Raw genomic sequence first — 27,933 nt, forward strand, 5'->3', positions numbered from 1 at the left:
CTTAAATAACTAAGAAAATATTAATTTTCTGAAAAAATGTTATAGAACATTTTTTGCTTAGAATTCATCTCTTTATTGATTTTTGTAATTAAAATGGGTGACTTAAATTTCACCCTGAGAAGGGGTGGTACCCCCAGGGTGAAAGCACACATCGCTACTATGTAGGTCTTGTTTCTTACATATATCTCTATTGACTGTTACAATTTCACGTCAATAGGTGCAGGTGTTCAGAATTCGGAGCCTAAAACCCTCGCTTACTGACCTATAACTACCTCGCTGTATAATAATATACATATGTTCTATAAATAGGCCTGATTCTAACCCATTCTCGATAGTACGAACTTTTTTGTTATTCCGAACTGATTTGAATTTATTTGTTTGTATTATCAAAAGTCCAGTATATTTTTAGGTATTAAATTTTAAAGCTAAGAGACTCAAAATATTTATATTGTTCCATATAAACCAAATAAGTAATTTTCGTTTAATGCTAATACCTAATTTGTATAATGGAGGGTTATTTCTGTTAGGGCATTAGGATATTTACTAAATAAAAAAAAAAGAATATCGAAAATATATCTGTCGAAAAATATACTCATTCCAAACCAACTACATATTTTCTGCAACATACTAGAGTAAGATAACGATACCCAAAAAAATATGTCGACTAAGCAATTTTATACTATTTTTATCTTTTTTTCAGGGTTTGGTCCTGCTGTTTCGGGAAAAGGGATGAACCAAACAGCTTCACCACCTCCTCGACGTGCCATGTCTCCTGACCAACCGAATCCTGCTGAACCCATAACAGACCAGCCCAGTCAGGTTATCGGCAGGATAGGATGGGCCCTTAGAACGTTATTACTATGTAAGTATTAGTAATGTAATAGTAGTCTTAACATATTTTGTATGCGGTATGTCCTCGGATTGTATTCACAAGAGTACAAACTTTTTTATTATTAAAAATTTGTAAAAAATGTGTTTTTTATAAAAAAAAGTCTTGTTCGAAAATGTTTAATCAATACTTTTCCAAATTTCAATACCGTTTTAAATAAAAATATGAAAATATGATTGAATTTGTTTCCAAAAAAAAGTCCTAAAAATGGTCATAAAATAAAAACGCGTCTCTATGGTAATACATTTGGATTTAGGGTGTATTCCGTTGCTTACCTTGGTTATGGTTTTATGTTCCCTTTTCATCGGTTTCCTGAAAGATTTCTTATTACGGAACACGGTTCCTGAAAAATTCGTTGTCACCAAACTAACCAGCGCGAGAAGACTGGTTTTCGGGTTTTGTTCTGGTTTTTCTGGTTTTGTAAAATGTCATTTATGTGACAGAAATCAAACAAATATTGGAGAGCAGTCGTGGATAAGGTATTTCACTGGAAAGAAAACTAATTAATAACAATATACAAAAGAAATAGATATTGGGCGCCAGGCATGTACAGAGAAAGAAAACACAGTTGTATATTACTTAAAACTAATGGCTATATTTATTCAAGATGGACTGTGATGGTAAATAGCATTGTACAATTTTAATAATTATTATAGTGGATATATGTCAACGAAAGTGGTGTTAAGAATTGTACTAAATATCTATGAAAACAATACCATTACAAGACGTAATGTAATGAAACCTAAGAGCTAAATCATATTTTAAATATTAAATCGACATGAATGTTCTTAACAATCTAACCACTAAACATAGTCTGTACGATATTACTTAAAATGTACGTTACTGTTTAAGACTGAAAATATAGAAAATCTAAAACATAAAAACTAGAACGTAAATCTACACTTAGCTGTTCTTTATGTAATCTTGCTTCAAACAGTAGCAGCGTGAGGTGGTCTCGCATCTCTGTACTCGGCCATCTAATACAATAAAAGGGGGCCAGAGTGAGGACACAATGAATTGATACAGCCGTAACTACTGACTAGACTGAGAAATGGGAACGAAGCAGCATGGGGCTTACGCTGTATCCATACTGTAGCAATATGGGGACCCTACCCGTACCTTGGAACACCACTAGGACCTTGGATATTGTCCGTAACTTGAACCATAACCTTGGACACAGCCCGCCCATAAGACAACGGTACAGGGGAACACTACCCGTACCTTGGATACTACTAGGACCTTGGATAATGCCCGTACCTTTTAAATAGTCCGTACCTTGGACCCTAAAAATATGAAACTCTTGTTTAAAACCAAACAAGGTCTAATAAACAAAATAAACCTACCTCGAATTACTTCCGAGGGCTCAATAAAAAACAAAGAAACTGTCCTTTCTTCCATGTAACATTCTGGAGGACAGAAGAAAAGGGACGCCAACGTGCCAGCAAAATACAAATACAAGTTAAGTTGGGACATCCAAAACTCTACCCTAAAAATATGCAGTAATAATATCGAATCTAAAAGGATAATATTTCATCTTTACCTGTTGCTTTGAAATAGCAGCTGATTCAAATTATACAGCAATATTTAAATAATCACCATTTCTAAAAGCCGGGATGCAACAGAGCCGCTTTTTGATATATATTAATTATTTTTTTATAATTTCTCTCTGATTAAGAGAAAGAAAAAAACATAATACATTATGGCTTATCATATACCAGAAATGATCATTTTACTAATAGAAAATTGTTCACTTGCAAATATTTTGAAAACTACTTTATTATTACAACGTGGCCATACAACATACAAATATATACAGGGTGGCCCATTGAAAACGTTCCGCAAGGCATAACGGCCAGGGTATTTTTTTTTTTTCAGAAAATTCAAAAACACGTCAATTTTGTTTGTGAGGGGGACAACTTTTGCCCCAAAAATTATTGTATAATCTTCAACCCTCTAAGCAGGGGTGTCATCCCCCAATTTTTTTCAAATGGGAAGGGAGGTCAAGTGGTACCGCAATGAAAAGGGCTTTCTATTCTCTGTACTTTCCCGCTTCGTTTTTGAAAATCGGTCGAGTCATTGAGAAAATATGAAGGATTGAAATTTGAAAAGTTTATTTAAACATTTATCAGAGTAAATGATAAGGATAAATTCCTTCGACCAATTTGCTGTTTTTTCTTATTATTTCTAGATGTTTATGCATTTTTTCACTTGCCACGATATTGAACAATCAGGTGCGGTAGTTGCTAGATAGCTGTTCTGTGACTTGTGCATTGAAGTTCTTCTCAATATCGTTAAACTTTTTAACAATTATGGTGTACTCACTTGCAGAAAAAGTGGAAATAATCGAACTTTATTTTAAAAATAGTGAATGTGGCAGTGGGGTTGCGCAGATATTCAATGAACGCCATCCTGACAAACACCTTTATGGCAAAATTGTTCGCGAGTTAGTAGCAAAATTTCGCTAAACTTGTTCCGTTATGAATAAAAAGAGGCAGAGGGAAAATCCTGTAGTAAATGAAGCTATGGAGGTATTCGTATTGGGCTAAGTTGCCATGGATAGTACGCTGAGTACAAAAAAATTAGCCAATGAGACCGGCGTGAATCGTACCAGTGTCCAAAGGATATTAGCTTACTTCGGGTTTTTCTTATTACCGATTCTGAACCGTCCTAGAACTGTGATGCGTATGCGCAGAAGGAAATACGAAGACATTATTTCATATGCGCATGCGCTGCCGAGTTCCAGGACGGTTCAGGATCGGTAATAACAAGAACCCGAACAAAGCTATTAAAAAAAAACAGAAGTTCCACCCGTACAAAATTCAGTTGGTACAAGAACTCAACGAAGACGATGTTAATCGTCGCTTGCAATTTTGTGAAACTATGAGTGAACGAGTGGCGAATGATAATAATTTCCCATTTAATGTGCGTTTTTCGGATGAGTGTACTTTCTTTTTAAACGGTGTAGTTAATCGGTACAACTGTCGGTACTGGGCTGAGGACAACCCCAGGGTTTTCCACGAGGTACACACACAAAACCCTCAGAAATTGAACGTGTGGGAACGTTGCGGGTCAGTTTAACGATATTGAGAAGAACTTCAACGCACAAGTCACAGAACAGCTATCTAGCAACTACCGCACCTGATCGTTGTGGCAAGTGAAAAAATGCGCAAACATCTAAAAATACTAAGAACAAACCTCAAATTGGTCGAAGGAATTTATCCTTATCATTTACTCTGATAAATGTTTAAATAAACTTTTCAAATTTCAATCCTTCGTATTTTCTCAATGACTCGACCGATTTTCAAAAACGAGGCGGGGAAATATAGAGAATAGAAAGCTCTTTTCGTTGCGGCGCCACTTGATCCCCCTTCCCATTTGAAAAAGTTGGGGGATTACACCCGCGCTTAGAGGGTTGAATATTTTGCGATCATTTATGGGGCAAAAGTTGTCCCCCTCACAAACAAAATTGACGTGTTTTTGGATTTTTTGAAAAAATAAATACCCTGACCGTTACGCCTTGCGGAACGTTTTCGATGGGCCACCCTGTATAAACTTAAATAAAGAATTTTTTTTTTCTACGACTAGCCCAGAAAATCCAGTTTGACACACGGAAAACTCGATCTGAAATTTGTGTTTTGTAAACTGTCGTTTGCTAAGAATTTAGCGCACGACATTTGTCTTAGTGCCCACGACATGTGTCAATTTTAACATTTTTAACCTTCAATGTTTAGCTGAAACGCCAAACGCAACGCAGCCGTCAGAAAAGTGTCATCATTACATCGCAAATTATTCCACAAAACTGACAAAAACTGAGTGAGTCTGCTGCTCATTTGTAGTCGTACAAAAAATTTCGCAAAAGACTCGTTCGAAAACTTCATTGTACACTCGTACCTTGCCTGCGGCTCGAGCCAACAAACTGTCGAACTCGTGTGCAAAACGTCGTTTTCGAAACTCGTTGTTTAATATGCTATTGTGTCACCATTCAAAAACATTTTATGTAATATTTATTTGTAATATACCCACCCTATATCTTCTTCTTTACGTGCCGTCTCTTTCGTGGAGGTTGGCGATCACATTGGCAAAATCTTCACGATTCTCGGCTTGCCTTATAAGTTCTTCAAAAGTTAGGTGAGTCCAGTTTCTGATGTTTATCAACCAAGATAGTTTCTTCCTGCCGAGACCTCTCTTTCCTTCAATCTTACCCTTAACTATCAATTATAAGACGTCGTATTTTTCATTTCTCAATATATGCCCTAAGTATGATGTTTTCTTATTTTTATTATATTGAGCAATTCTCTCTCTCTGCCTATTCTGTTGTAGACTTCGGTATTTGTGATATGGGCTGTCCATGGAATTTTAAGCATTCTTCGATATATCCGATATATCCATGTTTCGAACGATTCGAAGCGATTCATCTCTTGAACTTTCAGTGTCCATGTTTCTGCTCCGTATAATAGGATTGACCAAACATAACACTTAACGAGCCTAGTTCTCAACTCTAGGTCCAATCTGGGGTTCTGGAAGACGTTCTTCATTTTTAAAAATGCATTTCTCGCTTGTTCTATTCTGTTTTTTATTTCCACGTCGTTGTTCAAGGTGTTAACTACCCAGCACCCCAAATATTTGAACTTGTAGACCTGTTCTAAGGTATTGCCCTCTATTTTAATAGGAATTGGTACATTTTGGTTCTTTCCAAATATCATGACTTTAGTTTTAAGAGAATTGATCTTCATCCCGTATTTCTTACAGGAGCCTTCAAGTCGTTCCACTAAACTCTGGAGATCAGTATCAGAATCGGCAGTAAGAACTGTGTCATCGGCAAATCTAATGTTGTTAATGACTTCGCCGTTGACTTTAATACCGCAATCTGTTGAAGAGAAAGCTTTCCGAAAAATCGCCTCAGAATAAACATTAAATAACGAAGGAGACAGCACACATCCCTGTCTTACTCCTCTCTGTATATTGACTGGATTGGAATTGTCATTTTCAATTTTCATGTGGGCGGTTTGTTGCCAATATATATTTTTCAGAAGTGTTACATCTTTGCTGTCAATTCCCAACTCATACAACATTTCGATAAGTCTCGTATGTTTGACTCTGTCGAATGCTTTTTCGAAATCTACGAAACACACATACATGGGTTTTTGTTGGTCTGTACACTTCTGCGCCATCAATTGTAAACAGAATAAGGCCTCTCGTGTTCCCAATCCACTCTTAAACCCAAACTATTCATAGCCGCTTTTTTGCTCACCCTTCTTATAAATTCTGTTATGTATTCTTTTAAGTAACACTTTCAGTGCGTGACTCATTAAACTAATAAGTCTGTAGTCACTGAGATGTCGAGCTGATGTTTTTTTCGGAAGCGGTACAAAAGTTGAGTGGAGCCAGTCATCAGGTACTTTTCCTCTATCATAGATCTTGTTAAAAACCTAGTCAGTATATCTACGTTCTCTTCTGATATTAATTTAAGTATTTCTGGATATATATTGTCAGGGCCTGGACTTTTGTTGTTTTTAAGTTGTTTAATTGCCTGCAATACTTCACTATTGAGAATTTCTGGTCCTTGATCAACCGTTGGTCTTACTGTTGATTATAATATTTAGTAAAATATTGTAAAAACCTTAGTACTTTAAAACCATTTTCTAAAAGACCATCATATTTATAGGGAAATTAAAACAACTTTGGGTGCACGTCATCAATGACACCATGCGTCGTCTTATGGAGTTTGCTGGTGGTCGTATTATGATGTGCAACCAAATTTATTTTAATTTCCCTTTATGAATATTGCGCACTGATTTTGAAAAATATTTAACGATTTGCAAGTATTTAATCAAATGCAAATTGCAGTTTTGGCGTAAGATTAAAATTATATTTTACTAAGTAATTTTTGAAACCTATTATTTTTAGTGCGTGTCTAAGGATTTGGATGGCAGTTATATTAATAGAATTATCTATTTATAGAATGTACCTCCATTATCATAAAAAATTCATTACATTTTAGCGGACGACTTTATGTTGCTTTTTATGTCCTAAATGTTTACTGAAATTTTATAAATAAAAAATACACACCTTACACAACCTTTTCCCTCGGCTCTACTAAAACTGTCAATGTTACCCAACTGAAACTGCTGTTTAAAGCTAAACTACTTAAGAAATGTGCTTATACGGTATATCTTAAGACTTAACTTCCGTGACGGTCTCAGACAATCTAACTTGATTTCTATCAAAACTTAGTTCTTGTTATAACTGCGTTAGTGTCCCATTGCAGCACTTGTAATTTAATTGAAGTGTTATACTGGAATATTGACACTTTATTTTTTACAAAAAAAAATATACTGTATATCCCCGGATTGTCTTTACAAGAGGAAAAACTTTTTTTATTATTGACATTTTGAGACAAATGTATTCTTCATTAAAATTCCTGCCTGTTTTAAAATTGTTAATCCCGTTTATACTTTTCTAAATGTCCATACCGTTTTTGAGAAAATTAAGAAAATTTAAAAATATGGATGAATTCCTAAAAAGTTCTAAAAATTCCTAAAAATCAAAAGGCGTTTCTGTGGTAATATAATTCCGATTTCACTGTTTGATAGACGGTTATTATTAATTTTGACTAACGTCATCTTTATTCCCGTTATTAAAGTATATTTGTCTGTTGCCTGTCAACATTTGTCTGTCAACTGTTGTCACCCTTTCCGTAGTATTGAACTAAATAAATTTTGTGCTTCTTGAACATTTTAAGACAGTAAAAATATGACGTTTTTTAAAATTCAATAAATAACAATCTGTCAAAGAATGAAAAAGAAATTATATTACCATACTAAGGACTGGCAAAGGTTAGTCTTGGGTCGAGATTTCCGTATGTAAGAAGAGTACAATGCGTTTATAATGTACTGAACAAAGAGAGAACAATAAACACGTTGCCATACGCATGACCGACCAAATAAACCGAGAAACTGTGCACATTGCTAAGAGACGTGGAAGGGGATATAGCAGATTTGTCGCAGTCGACTGGTCGACCCAATCAGTACCTCTGACACCCCTCAGGGGGCTTGAGATGTCTTAGACACCAAGTACAGGTTTGACGCTCCCGAGGTTCCCTAGTCATGTTTGTCCTGTCTGTACTGTTACGTTCTTGTTTGTCAAATGTTAAATGTTTTCTCTTAAGTTACGCTGTAGAGCGACCCGTGGGGCATCAGGAGTCGTTAACGGGGCTTCTAAGGTACTTCCCGCCCCCTTAGAGTATTTAGGGCTTCCGTAGCATGGAGCACTACTGCGGATGAAATATAATTCTTCCTTACTCGTGGGAACAATATGTCCACTTTACAAATTTTTTCCCCCTTAATAGAGTCCAAACGACTCCGGATTGTGTCTCCTGTATTAAATCAAAAGAATGAAATAGATTTCGATAAATATTTCTTAATTAAAAGACCTAACGATAGTCTCAGTAATGTATCACCATTTGTTATACATGAAGTAATTTATAACCAGGTTGGAGAGGGGGTATCAAAAAGCTAAAAGACGGTTCGATTTTGTTAACAGTAAGCAACATTAAACAATCGCAAAAAATTTTAGAACTAAAGAAAATCTTAGACTTTGAGATTATCGTTGAACCTCACAAAACTCTAAACGTGTGTAAAGGACGTGTGTAAACGTGTATCCGCGACGTGTGTAAACGTGTATCCAGTAGAGATTTACTTAATAGTTCTGAGGACGAAATTCTAGATAACCTTCGGAATATAGGTGTCATTGCGGTAAAGAGAATTAATTCTAAAAAAAAGATGGAAATCTAATTCCAACCCCCGGCAACCCCCAGCATCTATCTCCAGATAATATAATATACACGGACGGTTCCAAATTCTCCCAGGCAGCAGGATGCGCCGTATTACATAACAATATGTCTTATAAATATCGCTTACTATTACCGCCAGCACCATTTCTGCCGAACTTTTTGCTATTAAGGAATCACTAAGAATAATCTCCAACCTACCTCCTTCCAAACAGGTGATATGTTCTGATTCACTAAATGCATTACAATGCCTAAACGAATTATCACCAAAACATCATCAAGCCGTTAAATCGCTTGACTTGCATCACTCTTCAATATCTAAAGGTTCAACTGTGGATCTAGTATTGATTCCTAGCCGTGTGGGTATAAGAGGTAATGAAAATGCTGATAAGATTGCTAAGACTGCGGCAAATGATGGAAATTTTATACCACTTGCATTTTCTAACTCTGAACTTAAATTTCTGCATATGTCCACAATAAAAAGTGGTATCCAGGCAGAGTGGGAAGTTACCGGAGATTCAAATAAGCTATATAAATGTAAACCTCAATTCTTTCAAGTTTCTGTAGCTCGGTCACTGTCCAGAAGTGAGGAAGTCATTTGGAATCGGCAGGTTGGGTCACTGCTATTTCACCCATTCTTTCCTTTTCAAATGCGACCCCCGCCTAACTGCTCTCATTGTGGCAACCAATTAACAGTGTACCACCTTCTAATGGAATGTCCCTCCTTCAATAACTTAAGACAATCATTTCAGGTCTGAATGGCGATCTGGCTTCCGTTCTTGATGCTAATAACCTACATTCTTTGTTCCAATTTATTAGGGCATCGATTTGGGTTCATTAATATAGTTTAATTTAACTTTAATTTGATCAATGCCGCTAAATGGCCGAGCAGCTGATGCAGCTTATATATAAAATGAACTAAGTGACATACTACTTTACAAGATAAAAGGAAGATAGTAGGCTTCAACATGTGTTACGTCAATGCCCCAACGTGTCGTCAATAAGATAGAAAATTCTAAGGATATTTCAGCATACTGCGGACTATTTGATCTAACACCGGAGACACGTACAATCTTTTTTTGTTAACCCTGTATTAAAAAATACTGTTTTTTGCTAATTTTCTGGCTAATATATCCTATAATCATGGATGCAATACCATGGTGATGTTATTAATCACATATCTTGTGTAAACTTTTTTGTTTATTTGTTTATAACTGGTTTGAGCCAATACAATTTAAGTTTTCGTATATTTTACGACGATAGAGTAATAACGATATTGTTATAGGGTAAACATCTCTTATTAAATGAAATGAAAATTATTGAAATGATTTGTGGGATTTAGCATTTTATTACATTTTTTATAGCTCTTAGACACGCTATTTATATTTTAGGGCTGAATTGATTTTTATTAAAAGTAAAAATATCATTTTATGCTACAATCTCACTTGATGCAAAGCAGGAATCAATTTTACTTTATGCAAAGCAGGAATATTGCCATATCTATTAAAATGCCAACTTCTATTAAAATGCTGGCCTATTTCAAACCTTTCAGCTACGTAGCACTTTGTCTTGTAGGCCTAAAATGTTCAAAGAAAACTTTATTGGAATTTTGAGGCACGGTTTCCTCTGAAAATATTAACACAATACGATATTAGATAAATGTATGTGCAAAAATGTCGATTTTACCTAAATAATTTTGATTATTAATTTTGTGCTCATCTAGTAGCAATTCTAAATCCTCCTCATCACTACATTCCATGGACGACAGGTCACTAATCTCACTACTATACTCTTCGTCACCACTCATTGCGATTTAATTATGATATCTATTCACAAGTCTTTAATTAGTTGAACAGCCCGTTTAAATTATTAAAACAGACGAGTATAATCAAATTTGCTATTATTTTATTAGTTATGGCGTGGTTATAGGTATATATATTTCGTATGGCGTATTAAGTGTACATATGATATCAAGAAAATAAAAAAAAGAAATCAATACAAAAATACAAACAATTCAAAAATCAACAATCAGATGTGTAAGAGACATATCACAATGTTACAGTAGAAACGAACAACTATAAATTTACACTACAAGACTATTTGATCTAACACCGGAGACACGTACAATCTTTTTTTGTTAACCCTGTACTAAAAAATACTGTTTTTTGCTAATTTTCTGGCTAATATATACTATAATCATGGATGCAATACCATGGTGATGTTATTAATCACATATCTTGTGTAAACTTTTTTGTTTATTTGTTTATAACTCGTTTGAGCCAATACAATTTAAGTTTTCGTATATTTTACGACGATAGAGTAATAACGATATTGTTATAGGGTAAACATCCCTTATTAAATGAATTGAAAATTATTGAAATATTTTGTGGGATTTAGCATTTTATTACATTTTTTATAGCTCTTAGACACGCTATTTATACTTTAGGGCTGAATTGATTTTTATTAAAAGTAAAAATATCATTTTATGCTACAATCTCCCTAAATACGTTAGTTTCGAGACAAATTGACAAATAAATATACAAATAGACGTGACTTTGTTAAGATATCGCTTGAATGGCCACTTTATGTTCGTTATGTCGTAAAACAACAAAGCGAAGTCAGTGTTTGAGAGCTGTCGTTTGGAGGACCACTAGTTTGTGGTTAAACTATGGACACAAGTTAACTTTGAACTAATTTAGTTTTGGGCTGTTTCACACGTAACGACGTATACATTTTTATGAAAGAGAAATGTTATCTTTTCTTTGCTTATTATTTTTACAGTATCATTTTGGTTGCATTAGATTATACAGAAGATAAAGCAAATAAATGTCCATTTTATTACAGTAATTTGTTTTCAGAGAATTTTAGTAACATTTTTTTAGAAAAAAAATATTCGAAAATAAATCACTAAAATATGTTATTTATAATTATGTTTAAAAACAAATGAAACAAAAAATAGAAAATTTCAGTTTACTTAGTTTTTTTTTCATCAAATAGTTGTATACAATAGGCATGTTTCATGTTTTTCAATTTCCACTTAATTATGCAGATTTCAACTTTTTTTATAGAAAACTTAATATTAGGCCAAAAAATGAGGTAAAAGTTTGAATTTCACACTTACGCGCGCTGTGGTGACGTATGTAGCCCTCGCCAATATGATTGGTTGGTTTTCGTCTCGAAATAAACTTGGTGAATTTTATGATGTTGACAGCATTGCTGTTTATACAATGTCAAAATGACATTGTTTAAAATTATTGTTTATTTTTTAATTATAAACTATTTTCAATAATGTTAATAGATTAATTGTTCCATTGTTGGATAACATTTTAACTGTAATAAAATGTTTTTGTACGCGCCGAAAAAGATGGAAAATCGTAAATGCTTTTTTTTCAGAAAACTTCTCTTAAGCTATGAATGTGAATTCAAAGCATTTCAAAGTGAGTTTATATTATGTTTCATTTGTTAAATCATTAATGGCCTGTTTTTTACATGTGAAAGAAGGTGGAGGAAAATTAATTTGAAAAAAATGTAATTCCTCATAACAAGATTAATAGTATTTGCCGAAAATCACAGTTATGGTATATTAAATAATGGTTTTATTACTTTTAAATAACTTTTTCAAGGAAAAAAATCTCACCTTGACATTTTAACTTCTTTATTTGAGCACTTTAGTATTTTAAATTGTCTATATAAAAACTGTCCACCATATACTCCGTCACCATTCGAAAATTATCCGAAAAAACTTTTTCATAGTTTTGAGCCATTTAGATAAATTTAAAAGTTATAACCAAGAAAATTTACCGCTGAACTGAAAAGCACGAAGAAAAATAATAACAAAATCCAAAATGGCTGCGCCCGATAAGCAATAGCCAGGCAATCAGTCGTACCAACATATGATATGAAATTTCCTTTTCTGATTTGAAACGTGATTGGCGAAGGCTATGTACGTCACAACTCAACCGGAAATGTTCAAGTTTGAAATTATAATTTAATTTCTAAAAAGATATCATGGAATTTTTCCTAATTTCCTATGTATTGTAAGTAATGAAGACTTAATCTATGCAATACAATGATTTATTTGCGAATTTATATTTTTTGGAACATGCCTATTGTAATATAATGCATAATGTAGTCTGTACAGGGTGAGTCAACGATAGAGTAAAGTCCATTATCTCATTTGTTTCAAGGTTTACAAAAAATGTTTAATATAAAACTTATAGGGATGGTTAAGATACACATTTTAAAATTATTATAGAGTATACAAGGTGCTTCAAGAAAGTGTAGCGGCTATAACATATGTTTTTTTAAATGCAACACCCTATTTTTTATTTTATTTTTAGATTCTGCGTAAAATTCCATAACTTTTTTATATATAATGTTATATATCTAAAATTTGCAGTGTGGTAAAAAATTGTCAGTGGTGCCATTGTTTCTGAAGTTGGAGTACCAAAATTTGGTAGGAGAGTTTTATAGAGATGAAAAAAAAGATATATGTAAAGATATTTTAGTTAAATGATACAGGGTGTTCAAAATATATTTATGAATTTCAACTACTTAAAATTAAAAAATCTCAAATTTTTATTATTATTTACTATATATTATTATTTTTTCTGATAGATTTGACAAAACTCTTCAACTTTTATTAAGTATGTCATATCCCTATTTTTAATAGTTTGCGATTTATTCCCATTTTTTCTATTTTTACCCATATTTTCAATACAATCACCCTATAAAATCATAGTTGCCATGACAAAACAAAACTGTTTATTACTTACCTTTAACAGGTAGCTTCATAATTAGTTACAATTGGTGGTTTTAGTTAAAATTAATTAACTTTACTCAAATAAACTAAATCGCAGTAGTGAATTTCTTGGTGTATTTCTATATTATGAAAGATGACATTTGGGATTTTTCGTCGGGGCGAATAGCCACAGATTAGGATAATACTAGATTACCTAATTGCTGAAGACTACTGATATATGAATTTTCTTCGACATACAGTAAAGTTTTTTCTCGTAGTAATTCTGATTTATAATTCATTTGGTAAAACCAATATTACTACTGCCGCGAAACCGTCCCATTACACACTGAAGATGTTTTCTAGATAATATACATCTATCCTTATAGTAGTTAGGTAAACCTAAATAACCAAAACATGTGGTTTTCTAAGCTTGTCCGTGTATATCAATCAGATTGACTAATTATTAATTTCAAGAAAATCTGTAACTATTATCTCTACCATTTATACTTATTACAACAAATTAAACTAAAATCCTAATTTTGTTCTTAACTTGCTTAACAGACATGAAATTGTGATAATTATTTCTTTTTGTCATGGTAACTATGATGTTATAGCGCAATTGTATTAAAAATATGGGTAAAAATAGAAAAAATTGGAATAAATCGCAAACTAATAAAAACAGGTATATGACATTCTTAATAAAAGTTGAAGAGTTTGGTAAAATCTATCAGAAAAAATGATAATATATAGGCTGTACCATTTAAAAAAATTGAAATTCCTTAATTTTAAGTAGTTGAAATTCCTAAATATATTTTGAACACCCTGTAACATCTAACTAATATATCTTTACATAGGTCTTTTTCTATATCTCTATAAAATTATCCTACCAAATTTTAGTTGTCCAAGTTCAGAATCAATGCCATCATTGACAATTTTTTAACCCACTGCAATCTAACATTTGTTTAAACAAATTTAAATATAACAAAAACTATTAATTTTAGGTATATAACATTATATATAAAAAAGTTATGGAATTTTACGAAGAATCTAAAAATAAAATAAAAAATACGGTGTTGCCTTTAAAAAAACATGTGTTATATTTGCCACACTTTTTTGAAGCACCATGTATACTGTACAATAATTTTAAAATATGTATCTTAACTATCTCTATAACTTTTATATTTAATATTTTTTTGTAAACCTCGAAACAAATGAGATAATGGACTTTACTCTATCGTTGACTCACCCTGTACAGAGTGGGTCAAATTCGACGCTTTTAAATGGAAACACCCTTTTCTATAGGAGATAGACGAAAACTAATATCGGTGTCTGGAGCTCAATTTTCATCAAAAATATGATGGTGAAAACCGCATATCAATATCTGTTACCGTTTCGGAGTTACGGGGTGTTATTTTTAAAAATGTGCATTTTTAACAAATCGCTGTAACTTTTTTGTTATGGAAAATTTTGTATTTCTATGAAAACATTTCCAAAGCACCTTTTTACGTAGAATTTAATGGTTTAAGTATAATTTTTTTAACATTAATAATTTAAGAGTTATCAACAGAAAAATTGATTTTTTATTTGGGACACCCTCTATATTTTTAATTAACTGAAAAGAATTTAAAATTACCTTTCCAAAAATATAGCATACTTGATATTTTGTTATAATCCCCTTCGAAATACAGTGTTTTTAAAAGTTTGCCACTTTTAATTAGTAGGCTTTGGACCCCTTATTGATGATATGCCCTTAATGGAACTCGAAAACATATTTTTCCAGCAAGACGACGCACCGCCTCTGAACGCTGAAGTTATTAGCAAATTTTTGCTAACCAAGATCCCAGCCGTTGGCCGTCGAGGCCGCCTGACTTAGAGCCCATGGATCTAATCCTATGGATATATTTGCGAATAAAGGTTCCTTATTCTTCCGTATAATCTAGACAAGAATTAAAAATACTTAGTATTAATTATGAAAGGGTATCTTTCACCCCCACTGAGTTAATGAATTCCGCGAGGAATGTTCAAAAACTGCCCCGTCTGTCTATAACAGATATAAGGTTAATATGTCGAACACCTGTAGCAAAATCTCATGTCTTGGTTTGCTATTTATTTTTATTGTTATTAGATATAGTTTAAATGTGTTGATGTTGGTTAAATATATTTTAAATTATTATAAAATTCTGCATCTCTCATAGCAAATATTATTTTCGTTTTAATTGATGCTCACAGCTAGAATTTTTTTTGCATTACAGCCGGTGCCGTTCAAAGCCTACTTATTTAAAGCGGGTAAATTTTTATATACTCTATATCTCGAAGAGGAATCGAGCAAAATATCAAGTGTGTTATATGTTTGGAAAGGTAATTTTAAATCCTTTTCAATAAATTAAAAATATACAGGGTGTCCCATATAAAAAATCAAATTTTCTGTTGATAATTCTTAAATTATTAATTTTAAAAAAATTATACTTAAACCATTAAATTCTACGTAAAAGGTGCTTTGGAAATGTTTTCATAAAAATACAAAATTTTCCATAGCAAAAAAGTTACAGTGATTTGTTAAAAATGCATATTTTTGAAAAACACCCCGTAACTCCGAAACGGTAACAGATATCGATATGCGGGTTTCACCATCATGTTTTTGACAAAAATTGAGCTCCAGACACCGATATTAGTTTTTGTCTATCTCCTATAGAAAAGGGTGTTTCCATTTAAAAGCGTTGAATTTGACCCACCCTGTACAGTGAGAAAATTCTCGAAAATGATGTTCTGACGTGTCGCGACGTGTCATCAATAACAGTGCTAATTCTAAGGGAGTTTGAGAATACTTTGGACTATTTGATCTGACACTGGAGACACTAAACTAAAAAAGATCTGTAACCACAAAAACAAAACTTGCAGTGTACCGAGAAATAATAATTCCCACCATGTTATATGGAAACGAAAACTGGGTACCGTACCGCCGGCACATGAACACATTAAACAAATTGCAACAGGGACAACTTAGGCAACTGTTAAGAATCAAATAGTTCCACCATGTTTCAAACGTATCATTAAAAAAGCTGGCTACGAGAGGGCCGAAGTCATGATTACTAAATCCCGCTTCAGCTGGGCTGGTTACGTATGCAGGATGCAAGATTACCGTCTACCAAAATCTCTTCTTTACGGCGAGTTTGTAGACGGTAAGGGGAGGAAGGAAGTAGAACGTAGAGGCGTAAGAACTGTAAACTCAGTTAATAACGACAACCAAAAAGTAAAGAGAGATTTTCGAATATCCGGAGTGCGGAAGAGGAGATAACATTACGTATCGGGCGTTTCAATCACAGAAAAACTCATAAATGAAAACGGCCTGCGTAACCATGTTCTGACGCATATCAAATACTCATCAGCGAGTAATGGTAGTAGTTTTAGTAGTAGTAGTAATATATTAAATATAAATATAAGAAAATAATAATAATAGACTATAGTTTATTTTTATTTTGCAGCACAAAACACTTGCCTTAAGGATCGAAAAGTATCAGGAAGACTGGTCAGGAGATGCGCACCTGGAACAGAATTAGTCGACTGGCTTATAAGTTTATCGCCCAGTATACACGCCAGAGCTCAAGCAGCCGGAATGTGGCAGGCTTTATTAGAAGAAGGAGTTATTTCTCACGGTATGTGTTAGAAAATGTTCATAAAGCACGTTTTAAATTACAAGCAAGAAACTATTTATAATCTTGGCACTTACAAATACAAGTATTCCTACTTAGTTCCTAAGAGACTGTGTTTCGGAATCTACTAAATTTCTTTCTCGTTTAGAAGCACTTGAAATTTTAAATTAAGCCTTGTTTACTCTTATTTCGAGTTTCAGTTTGTTGAAGAACAAGTTTAAAGTTCGATTACTTTAGAATGCAATAGAAATAGTAAAAGAAAGTTTTGCAATCTTGTATTAGCGTGATAAATATTTAAGAGTCATTGACTGAAGGATTGTAGGCACTATTACACTAGAAAATATAAAACGTAATATTTTATAGGAATTTTTTTAGGAATGTACCTTTAAAATCAATCCTAAAATGCAATGGTTATAAATAACAATTTTAATTATATTTTGAAATTTTAACTAGAGTATATAAACAATAAGTTGGTTTTGGCATGGAACAAAATTAAATCATATTATTATTCTCTTATTTCCTTCCATTTGCTTGTTTTAAATATACATAATATTATTCAAATTTCTAGGATAGTAATGAATAATAAGGCCGAATATAAGATTGAATTTATCGGAAACAGACAAACCAATATATTACTGACGTTAAATATTGAATTGGACCAATGTCTACAAGATTATCTTTGTATTATCATAACTAATTTTGTTATAACTCTCACAGCTTTGATACATAAACTTCTAATAATTTAATTGTTTTGGGGAAGTTTAGGCATAGATACAATATTACGTTAAGAAGGATTCGAATTTTGTTGAAACATTTTTTTGTACTATCGAGTTTTTTATCATGAGAGAAATTATAAATGGAAAAACTGAATCCTTTTTTCTTTATTTAATGTTTCCAACAAAATAAAGATCCTTAGAAAAGAACATGCAAGATGTAAATATGGAAGTAAAGTATTATTGGCCTTTTAAATGTGAAATGTATTTCACACGGTGTTTCTTGTTTCATTATTATTTGAAATGTCAATTTTATTAGCAATAAATACCCTTTTACGAATTTAAGTGGTGTGCTTCTAGAAATTTTATTTAACTGCAAATCACGCTCAGTGATTATTTGATGCTTATTATTTTATTTTTTTGTAACAGTTGTACTCGAAAGACTGAACTTAACGTCGCTTAACATCAGTGATTGGAAGCAGGTGTTTTAACTTGGCTAGATCGTTGCTATGCCCTGTAATACAAAGTATCCAGGTTTTTTAGATATATTCATAATTACAAAATATACGAGTAGCATTTTATAAATATTTTGTCATAGATTTTTTATACAGGCTGTTTTAATACAAATGCGAAAAACTTCATGGGGTGATTCCTTGTTCAAAATAAAGGGTAGTTTGCTTCATAAACGTTGGGTCAAAAGTCAACCATTAGGGAGATATTGCGGTACAAAGATGGCGGAAAAATAATGTTTTTACTTTTTATCTTGAAAACGAAAAGAGATAGACTAATACAATTTTATGGAAGCATTACTGTTATGAAAACACACTTTCTGGTAATTTTTTCACTTTTTTAAAATGAGTGGAAGGGGTTGAAATAAACTACCCCTATCATTCTTGTTAACGAAATTTAAAGAAAAATCTTATCAAACACATGCAAAAAAACTAATTTGGATAGTTTAGTTTGTTTAGAAACTTTTTTATCTCTTGTATTTTTTTGATAAAACTCACCGATTTGAAATTAAAAAATAAAATGTAAAGCATTACATGTCAGGACAAAAAACACTCTGATAAAGAATCTAATGGGCTGCTGTAATTTTTTTAGGAAAAAATCTAGTCAGCCGCTGTTACTTTTTAGGATCCTAATATTTTATTTGACATTACTCTACTGCAATACGTTATTATCTAGATGATTATTATTATCGTTATTATCACTAGATTCTTAATCTAAAAATGTTTTTTGTCCTGACATGTAATGTTTTACATTTTATTTTTTAATTTCCAATCGGTGAGTTTTATCAAAAAAACACAAGAGGTAAAAAAGTTTCTAAACAAACTAATCTATCCAAATTAGAGCATTTGCATGTGTTTGATAAGATTTTTCTTTAAATTTCGTTAACAAGAATGATAGGGGTAGTTTATTTTAACCTCTTCCACTCATTTTAAAAAAGTAAAAAAATACCTGAAAGTGTGTTTCCATAACTGTAATCCTTCCATAAAATTTCATTAGTCTATCTCTTTTCGTTTTCAAGATAAAAAATAAAAACATTATTTTTCCGCCATATTTGTACCGCGATATCTCCCTAATGGTTGACTTTTGACCCAACGTTTATAAAGCAAACTACCCTTTATTTTGAACAAGGAATCACCCCCTAAAGTTTTTCGCATTTGTTTTGAAACACCCTGTATATCACAAACTCTATCATCTTTAATGATTCACAAACTCATGGTCTTGAAATTAACTTTTAATTCGTTGGACTTCACATAGAACAATGGATATTTGAAATATTTGATCATTTTATTATACATATTTTTTCTATTTTATTTTATTTTTATTATTTTATTATATTTTATTATTTATATTTTATTTTATTATATTATATATTTTATATTATATTTATTATATATATTTTATTATATTTATTTATTTTATTTTTTTATTTTATTATGTTCTCTATGGGTATCTTGGAAACTACTGGAGAAACATATTATAATTTATATTGCTGAAAAAAGCTTAAGAAATGAAGTCATGGCCACGTTTCCATTAAAAAAACATATGTTTGTGTCATATATGCCAAAAATGACAGGCTTTAGAAAAAGAAACGAAGAATACAATCTCATTAAGGGTGTGATTATCTACAACTTTTATCTGAAAACTTTTTATCTAAAATAGATTATAATGGAATTAGGGACAATTTTTAAAATAGCCGAAATTTGAATTCGAAATATCTAGTAAGTCATGAACGTTTTAAAAAATCTGAAAGGCGCATATTTATAACCCCACAAAACTGCAATTCTTTCCTCATTTAACCGATTTCCTACCTCCAGTAGTTTTCGAGAGACCCATAGAGAAGATCGTAGAAAACTAACCCTGTATACATTTAATGTTGTTTCAGCTTTTTAATAACATTTTTGTCTTATTCTAATTAACATTTATTATTTTGTTAATTAATAATATTATATTTATTTGTGTGAATAGAGCCGAACTTAATAGTAATAGTAATAATTAATAGTAATTAATTAATACTCAAATAAGCATATTTCTAAACTACTAATTATATCAGACTAATTTATTTGGGAGAGGTTTAAAAGTTTAAATCACTTTTTTATCTTCTTAGGATTATTAAGATATTTGTTTAGAAACGAAATTTTAGTAATTATTAAATCACAAAACACCACTGCGTTGAGTCCAAACGGAAACCAATTTTTCAGTGCGCTTTTCTAGTATGACATTTACAAAAGTATAACAAATTTGCCTAGAATGTAGAATGTTTCGGAGGGGAGTTAATCACCGCGACCTTATAGATCTATTGTGTGTTCCCCTTTCTTGAGTTATAACGAGTTATAACTCATCATACAATCTCAGGACTTTAACAAAAGCTAGTATCTGAGACGGCTCCACAGAGGCCAGCTCTCCATCCTCGACATCAGCCATACCACAAACTAACTTAAACAGATGCGACACCTTATGGGAAATTTTGTATTCAAAAAGACCTATGTTCGGAAGTGCGACGCCAGAGCGGCGATACCAACGATGAAGGCAAAATATTCAACCAAACAAACAGTCGTGGTGATTTCAAATCGTCCCGCACTCCTCCCTTCCCTAAGCTTCCATTTCTTTCGTTCTTTCTCGCCTTAACCTTGCCTTTGATACACCGCGCCGTCTCGTCTGCCCGTCGCAACAGCCGCCGCCAGCCGCACGTTTATAAAGTCAAAGCGAGATTGCCAGTTTGAACATTTTTTAAGTGAGAATTAAATGTTATATTATTGGCGCTTTCTTCTGGATAATGATAAATAATTACAATTATTATTAGATGTTTCCGATTTTAATTTACTGTTGGGTTTTGTTGGTTTACATTTAGTTAGTTCACGGTGTTCTTAGTATTGTTTTAGTTTTAAATTCAGCTATTCAGTTTAAGTCTCTTGTTATCGTTTTTGATTTTATTTAAAATGCTTTTAAAAAAATGTGCTTTCAATGGATGAGAAAACATTTCACTAAACACTGAAGAAGATACATTTTTTAGATTTTCTAGGACTAAATTGTATCAAAAACTGTGTGTGTTTTTCCGAAAATACCTAGATTTTCTGATACAAAGAAAGCGAATTTAAATAGACATACCGTTCAATTAAATAATCGACTTATTAAGTACATACCTATGCGATGAGTTTTTATGTTTTTTATTTTAAGAAAATACGCATAAATGTAACATATGATCGGGAACACGGCTTCAGAGTTGGCTTGAAAATGAAGATCCATCAATTTATACATGTGACATACATGACATATTCACACCATCTAGATGTAGATTTTTCATCCCTTAAATCACCACCCAAGGACCCGAGGTAAAAGTCGCCTTTTACTGCTCATTAAATATATTATATAAATAAATTATAATAAATTATATTATATTAATTTCATATTTCTAGACCAGGTAATAACGACGTTTAGACACACAAATATCACCCCTAATTAAAACCCTTTAGCATGGGTAACTTATGTTTTTTTTAATAGGTGCCCCTAGGGAGTATGTCACTTAAGAATTTTTTATGCAAAATTTCTTACTCCTATACAAAAAAAAATGTAAAGAAATTTTACCCCTAATTTAATGCCGTTAGAAGACAAATTTACAAAAATTATCTCTTGGTGATCTATTAGGTTACTTAAGAAAACTTTGTAAAAATAGTATACTTCTATGCCAGGCAGTAATAAATTTTCATACCAACTTTCACTCCTATCACCCCCGAGAGGAGGATTTTTTAAAAATCGTTTCTTCAACTCTACTATTGCTTCCCAATTATACTTAAGCACATTTGGCCAAATTTTAATTAATAAATATTATGGACTTCTAAACCACATAGTAGTAACTAGTAACGAATTTTCATAAAATTTTGCCTTTAATTTTACCTCTTTAGGAAATGAGTTTTGAGAAAACGCTTCGTAAGTATGCCACACAGAAATATTTAAAATATCGCATACTTCTAGACCAAATATTAACGAATATTTGCAATCATTTTTTCCCTTATTTTAGGGTATGGATTTTTTTATTGAATCGCTAAAGGAACATTTGTGTAATGTTTTGAATGAAGAGGTTTTTAATGTTTTTTTGCTATATAATCGTTCACCACTAATTTCACCTCTTTAGGGGATTAATTTACATTTGTGCAAAATATCAAACTTCCAGAACAAATTTTTAAGGAATATTTGTACCGACTTTTTCCCTCTTAGAAGATGAAATTTAGGGATAATTATAATTAGGAAGTGACTCCGCCGCCGGCTTCCAATATTCAGGAGCACGGATGCTGGCTCCGAAAATAAAAATGCCAACTTACCCCAGAGACCAGCGAACGCTAAACAAATATAAATTAGTAAAAACCAAATCAATCCCACCAAATAGTTAACCTATCCAACGCAATCAACCACAACAATAATCACCACAATAATCAATCTAACCTCACCAAAAAGAGTGAAGCCAACGCAATCCTTGATTGCTATTAAATATTTACAGCTTTTTTTAAAAATAAAAACAGCTGTAAAAAATAAAAAACTTCTGGTTCGGCGTGAGATTTGAACCCCGGATCTCTCGTTCACGAAGTGATGGCCTTAGTTACCAAGCCACAACTGCTTTCTTGGTCCTCATTAAGAAATACATAAAAATACCTAATAGTAAAAAACCTTTTTTAAAATGTATTAATATTTTTTATTTTTTAATTATTAGTAATTATTGTGAATGTATCAAAAATTGAAAAAAAAACTAATGAAATTAAAATCATCTCTATTTGATTCTGAAATGCAAAATTCCCTGTCTATTTTCTTCACAAAGGAGGCGTGGCTTCTTTGGAAACGAAAGGAGGTTACTTTGCTGGTCCGCTGTAAAATTCACCTATATGATAAATCTAACGGATAAATTAGCCTGGCGCATTCGCCAAAATGTAATTTTCAGATTTGCATTGTTTGTCGCATCTGTTTAGGTTGTCTGTGGCCGTACCAAAGTTTATGGCACGAATGATCGTCGTCTCGGCGCACTCAGTGATAAGGTGTTCTGGTGTTTCCCCATTTTCCCCACAGAATCTGCATTCGCCGTTGTTTCTCAGCTTCAGCCTACTGAGATGTTCGTTGAGGAGACAGTGTCCTGTTAGAATCCCCGTGACAATCCGAAGATTGTTTTTACTTAAATCAAGGAAAACCTTTGATTTTTCTCGGTCGTAAGTTCTGAGGAACTTTTTCGAGTGTCTTAGATCGTTGGGGGACACCCATTCCAAGTTACGGATGAAGTCTTCCAGATTCTTCAGTTCCGCTTAGTTGGTTCCCGTTTGGAAAACAGAACGGTTCTGGTCCAGTTAGTGGAGTGTTCGCTCCTTTCCTAGCTAGATAATTTGCTTATTCATTGCCTTCTATCCCCTGGTGAGCAGGTACCCAGAGTAGGAGGACTTTATTTTCTTTGCCTAATTTGTTGAGCTTTTCTAGGCATTCTTTGACCAACTTCGAATTGATGGTTACTGAGTTGATAGCGTTAAGTGCTGTTTGACTATCTGATAGGATGGCAATTTCCTGTTTTGGCGAGTTCTTATCTAAGATAAATTGTACGCATCTTTCGATAGCGTAAATTTCTGCCTGAAGGATACTGGGGTAGGTGTCCATTGGTTCGGAGTATTTAGTTTTCGGCTCAAATACTTCTATCCCTGTCCCTGTTTTGGTTTTGGAAGCATCAGTATACCACTTTATGGTATGGTCTTTGATATGCTGAGTAAGCGTTTCTTTCTTCCCAATCCTTTTTATTACTCAATACTACAGTGAGGTGTTTCTAAAAGTTGGAAATTCTTGGTTTGTCATCCACTGGGAGTTGGAGAAGTAGAATTTTCTTTTTGACGGTTTTCCAAGCCCTTGACCTGAAAATTCTCCCAGTACTGTTTCCGTCAATGACCATTCTAATCATTGGTATTGTCGCATATCTCCTCCCGTCGTCAGAAGCAAAAACAAAACACAAAAAGCAAAGAGAAAATATTTAAAATATCTAAATACAACTATTCAAGAACACTAGTTTTTAGGAAATGTCTATTATAAACCGCTAACGTTCTGTTGACGGTATAAGTATTATTTAATATTATGAACGCAGCGCTGTTTCAAACTGTGTCGCTACTTAAAATTATTGTATACTGCGATTTTTTAACATTTCTTTTAAATTCAAATAAATTTATCCTCTAAAAATTAACATCAATTTTTGCTTTCAATCACGTCGTGTTTAAAGTTTCACCTTTAATAATTACTGAATACTAATTAAAAAATTAAAGCCGGATCTCTATCTCGAGTCGTTATCGATTATTGCGTTTTCTGTAATTAAAAGCTATTCCAGCTTCGACAAATATGCATAGAAATTTTGATTATGCATCGAGTGGAGGAAGGTATGCGCAGCTTGAACATCGCGATGTTTCGCGAGCGTTTGTATACTTAGCAGACAGTGTGTTAATATTTAATACCCTTTCCATTAGGAAAGTTCCTTGTTCCTTGAAGTAAGTAGGTACGTAGTTACGCTTTAACGTCTCGTGATTAAGGGATACAATCCTTAATAAACAGGAGATGTGTTTGTTGCGGTATGCAAGCTTATATGCGGTGATACCAGTACACATCATATTAATTTAATAATGTGGCAAAATTTACAGATACTAAATTCTGTTTAAGACTATAAAATGTAGATAAGTCCATCATTGTTTTTTTTTTCTTTTAGATAAATTATGTATATACAGGGTAGTCCGAACTACATTCCGGAAACTTCGACAGTATTTTCTGTAGATAAAATTAAGTAAAAAAGCTCGTATAAATGCATGTCCTAAAATGCTTACTTTTGGAGATACAGGTTAAAAATCGAAGAAGAATAGAAGTTTCATTTCGATTTTTTCCAAATAATTTCTGAAGTAACATCAATATTTGGATGAAAATTGGCGTCTGGGAATTTTTTAACATGAGAAATTTGATTTTGATGTCAATAAGATAATTTGTAGAGGGCATACATGTGTTTTAACTCTTTTGAAGAGTAATAACTTTTCGTCCGTACCTTTCGTAGAAATATACATTTCTGTGACTTTTTACGTAAAAAATATCTCTTGGTAAAAATCACTACGAGCAACCGTTCTCAAAATATTTAAAATGGAAATAGTCAATACCATGTCATTATTGACAAAAAATAAACACGTTGAGTAGATTATTATTTGACTGAAATAATAAATTTGGGAACATTTTTTTATTTTCAAATTAACTGTAGATTTTTCTGCGAAAAAATGATGATAAAACAATTTCTGTTGAACTATTGACACAAAAACATTTCAAATTTATGATTTCAGTCTATTATAACAACTATTTAGTCAATATGTTTAATTTATGTCAATAATGATAGGTATTGATAATTTCGATTCCAAATATCTCAAGAACCATTACTTATAGCAATTTTACCCAAAGACTTTTTTACGTAAAAATACGTCGTAAATGTATATTTTTTTACTCAGTAGTTTTATACAGGTACGGACGAAAAGTTATTAATCTTCAAACCAGTTAAAAATATGTAGGTGGCGCTCTCTACAAGTAGGAATGATATTAACATCAAAATCAAATTTATCATGTCAAAAAACTCCCAGATAGTAATTTTCATCCAAATATTGACGTTACTTCATAAATTATTTGGAATAAATTGAAATAAAAATGAAACTTCTACACCCTATATTTCCGAAACCAAGCATTTTAGGACATACGTTTATACGAACTTGTTTACTTATTTTTAACTGCAGAATATGCCGCCGAAGTTTCCAGAATACAATTCATACCACCCTGTATATTAATATACAAATATTAATCTTTCTATTATCACTTCTTGACATCATTTCTTTATATGATTTTTATTACATATTACCAGAGTCAAAACACTTATTTTTAAATTTGTTATCTAAAATTCTGGAATATTGCTGTTTTCTATACATTTTTTCTACATTGAATAGTATTTTTCATGGCGACATAAAACTGGTTATAAAGAAATATCTCTTTAAAATCTAAAACACGATTTTTTTAGCTTTAAAATCTGTAACATGAGTCCGTGACATTTCTAAAATATCATGTGTTTTCTATTAAAATATTTGACAATTTTCTTCGATGCAACAAACCCAATACTTATTTCTTTTGATACTCTATTTTAGCCATAACAAAAAGAATCCAGACACTATTACTGTATCTCATTTATTTTGTTTCTCTCCCATAGCGTCAGACGGAAATAACTGAAATATCGATAATTTAAAATAAATGATATATCTATAAGCTGTCAGTACCGTTTAAATTTATTGTATGGCGTTACGATATGGATTTGAAGATAATTGATTTGGACTTGAACTGTTGTAGCGTGTATTTGAAATAACGAATTAGAGATATAAATAGACATTACTATCTGATAATACACCTTGGTAATAGATATTAAAAGTTGGGAATCTATTGAGACTGACTTAGGTTACTTATGGGTTTAACCCTCTAAGGGTTTCTGTTTTTAACTTCTCCCTAAAATGACCCTTTACGGTTTTACTTTGCAGTGTTGTTGTTCCTTATATTACCCTTAATCCCTGAGTTATAATTCAGTGGTTTCCATGACCAATCTTGGAAAATGAAAATTGAATCTGAATGAAAATTTACACTTTAAAATTAATATGTAACCTCTTTTTTATTAATATGTAACAGCTCTTTCTTTATATTTGTCATAAACAATACTATAATATTTATAACTTAAGAATCTGTTCCTTAAATTTTTATTTAATTAATTTTTTATTTCTGAACAAATTAAATCACTTTTGTATATAGGTTAATTCTGATCAATTATTTTGATTCAAAAAATACGTAGTTCTATGTCCACGGAATATTGAAACTCTCTATATATTTTGTAGGCCTAGCTTTGGAAAATATCTCTCCGTATATAAAATATATAATCCGTATATATGGTATCCATATAATCCGTATAAAATCTCCATTTTTTTTCTTCAAAACTATGCGATGTGGCGTTTATCAACAAGATAAAAAAATGTACTAGACACTAGGAGGACTATTTTACAAAGAAAAATCGGAGGTCGGGGGAGCAGGAATATACTCGTACTTCTACTAAAATTTATGCAGGGATGGGGTAGTTTTCACCGTTACCGAAATTTTTATATTGATTTTTGTGAAAGAGAGTTTATGTATTTAGCAAAACATAGGCACCCAAATCTCATTGAAATTGGAATATCCGTTCTTAATGGTACGTATACATTGGTGTGCTGAGTCGCGAACGAGCAGCGAATAAGCAGCGCGCGCGCCGAGCGTTGGCCACGCGTTACTTTTATTGTTTTAATGAACATCCCGCAATCCATTGAAATCCCGCGAACATTAGTTTAGTCGTTAATCATGTCTCTATCGTCCGAGAAGAACTACGCAATTTTAATCATGAGTAGTGCGACTCTTTAAATACTCCATTTATAAACAATAATCAGAGAAAAACACAAAAAAGTGAACTTATTCAAAGGAAACACACATAGTCACTGATAAATGAGCGCGGAATGCGCGCGGTGTCTTCACCGGCCGTCCCACTTGAACAACGAACATAGAAAGCGGAGCGTCGAAAAACCGACTGGGGATGGTTCGCGGCTAGCTGTTTG

General features: G+C 32.3%; 1 protein-coding gene across 4 annotated transcripts in view; it reads left to right on the forward strand.

Moving 5' to 3' along the window:
• The window catches only part of LOC115890798 (rap guanine nucleotide exchange factor 4), a 691,873-nt gene that overhangs the window by 429,066 nt on the left and 234,874 nt on the right, over positions 1-27,933 (forward strand). For all 4 annotated transcript variants that reach the window (XM_030911141.1, XM_030911143.1, XM_030911142.1 and 1 more), the window contains 2 exons: positions 701-862; positions 16,902-17,072. In XM_030911141.1, coding sequence (XP_030767001.1) covers positions 701-862; positions 16,902-17,072 — 333 coding nt within the window. The remainder of the gene's footprint in view (positions 1-700; positions 863-16,901; positions 17,073-27,933) is intronic.

Source organism: Sitophilus oryzae, unplaced genomic scaffold (genome assembly GCF_002938485.1).
Source record: "Sitophilus oryzae breed Bouriz unplaced genomic scaffold, Soryzae_2.0 scaffold_926_pilon_pilon, whole genome shotgun sequence".
Taxonomy (NCBI): Eukaryota; Metazoa; Arthropoda; class Insecta; order Coleoptera; family Curculionidae; genus Sitophilus; species Sitophilus oryzae.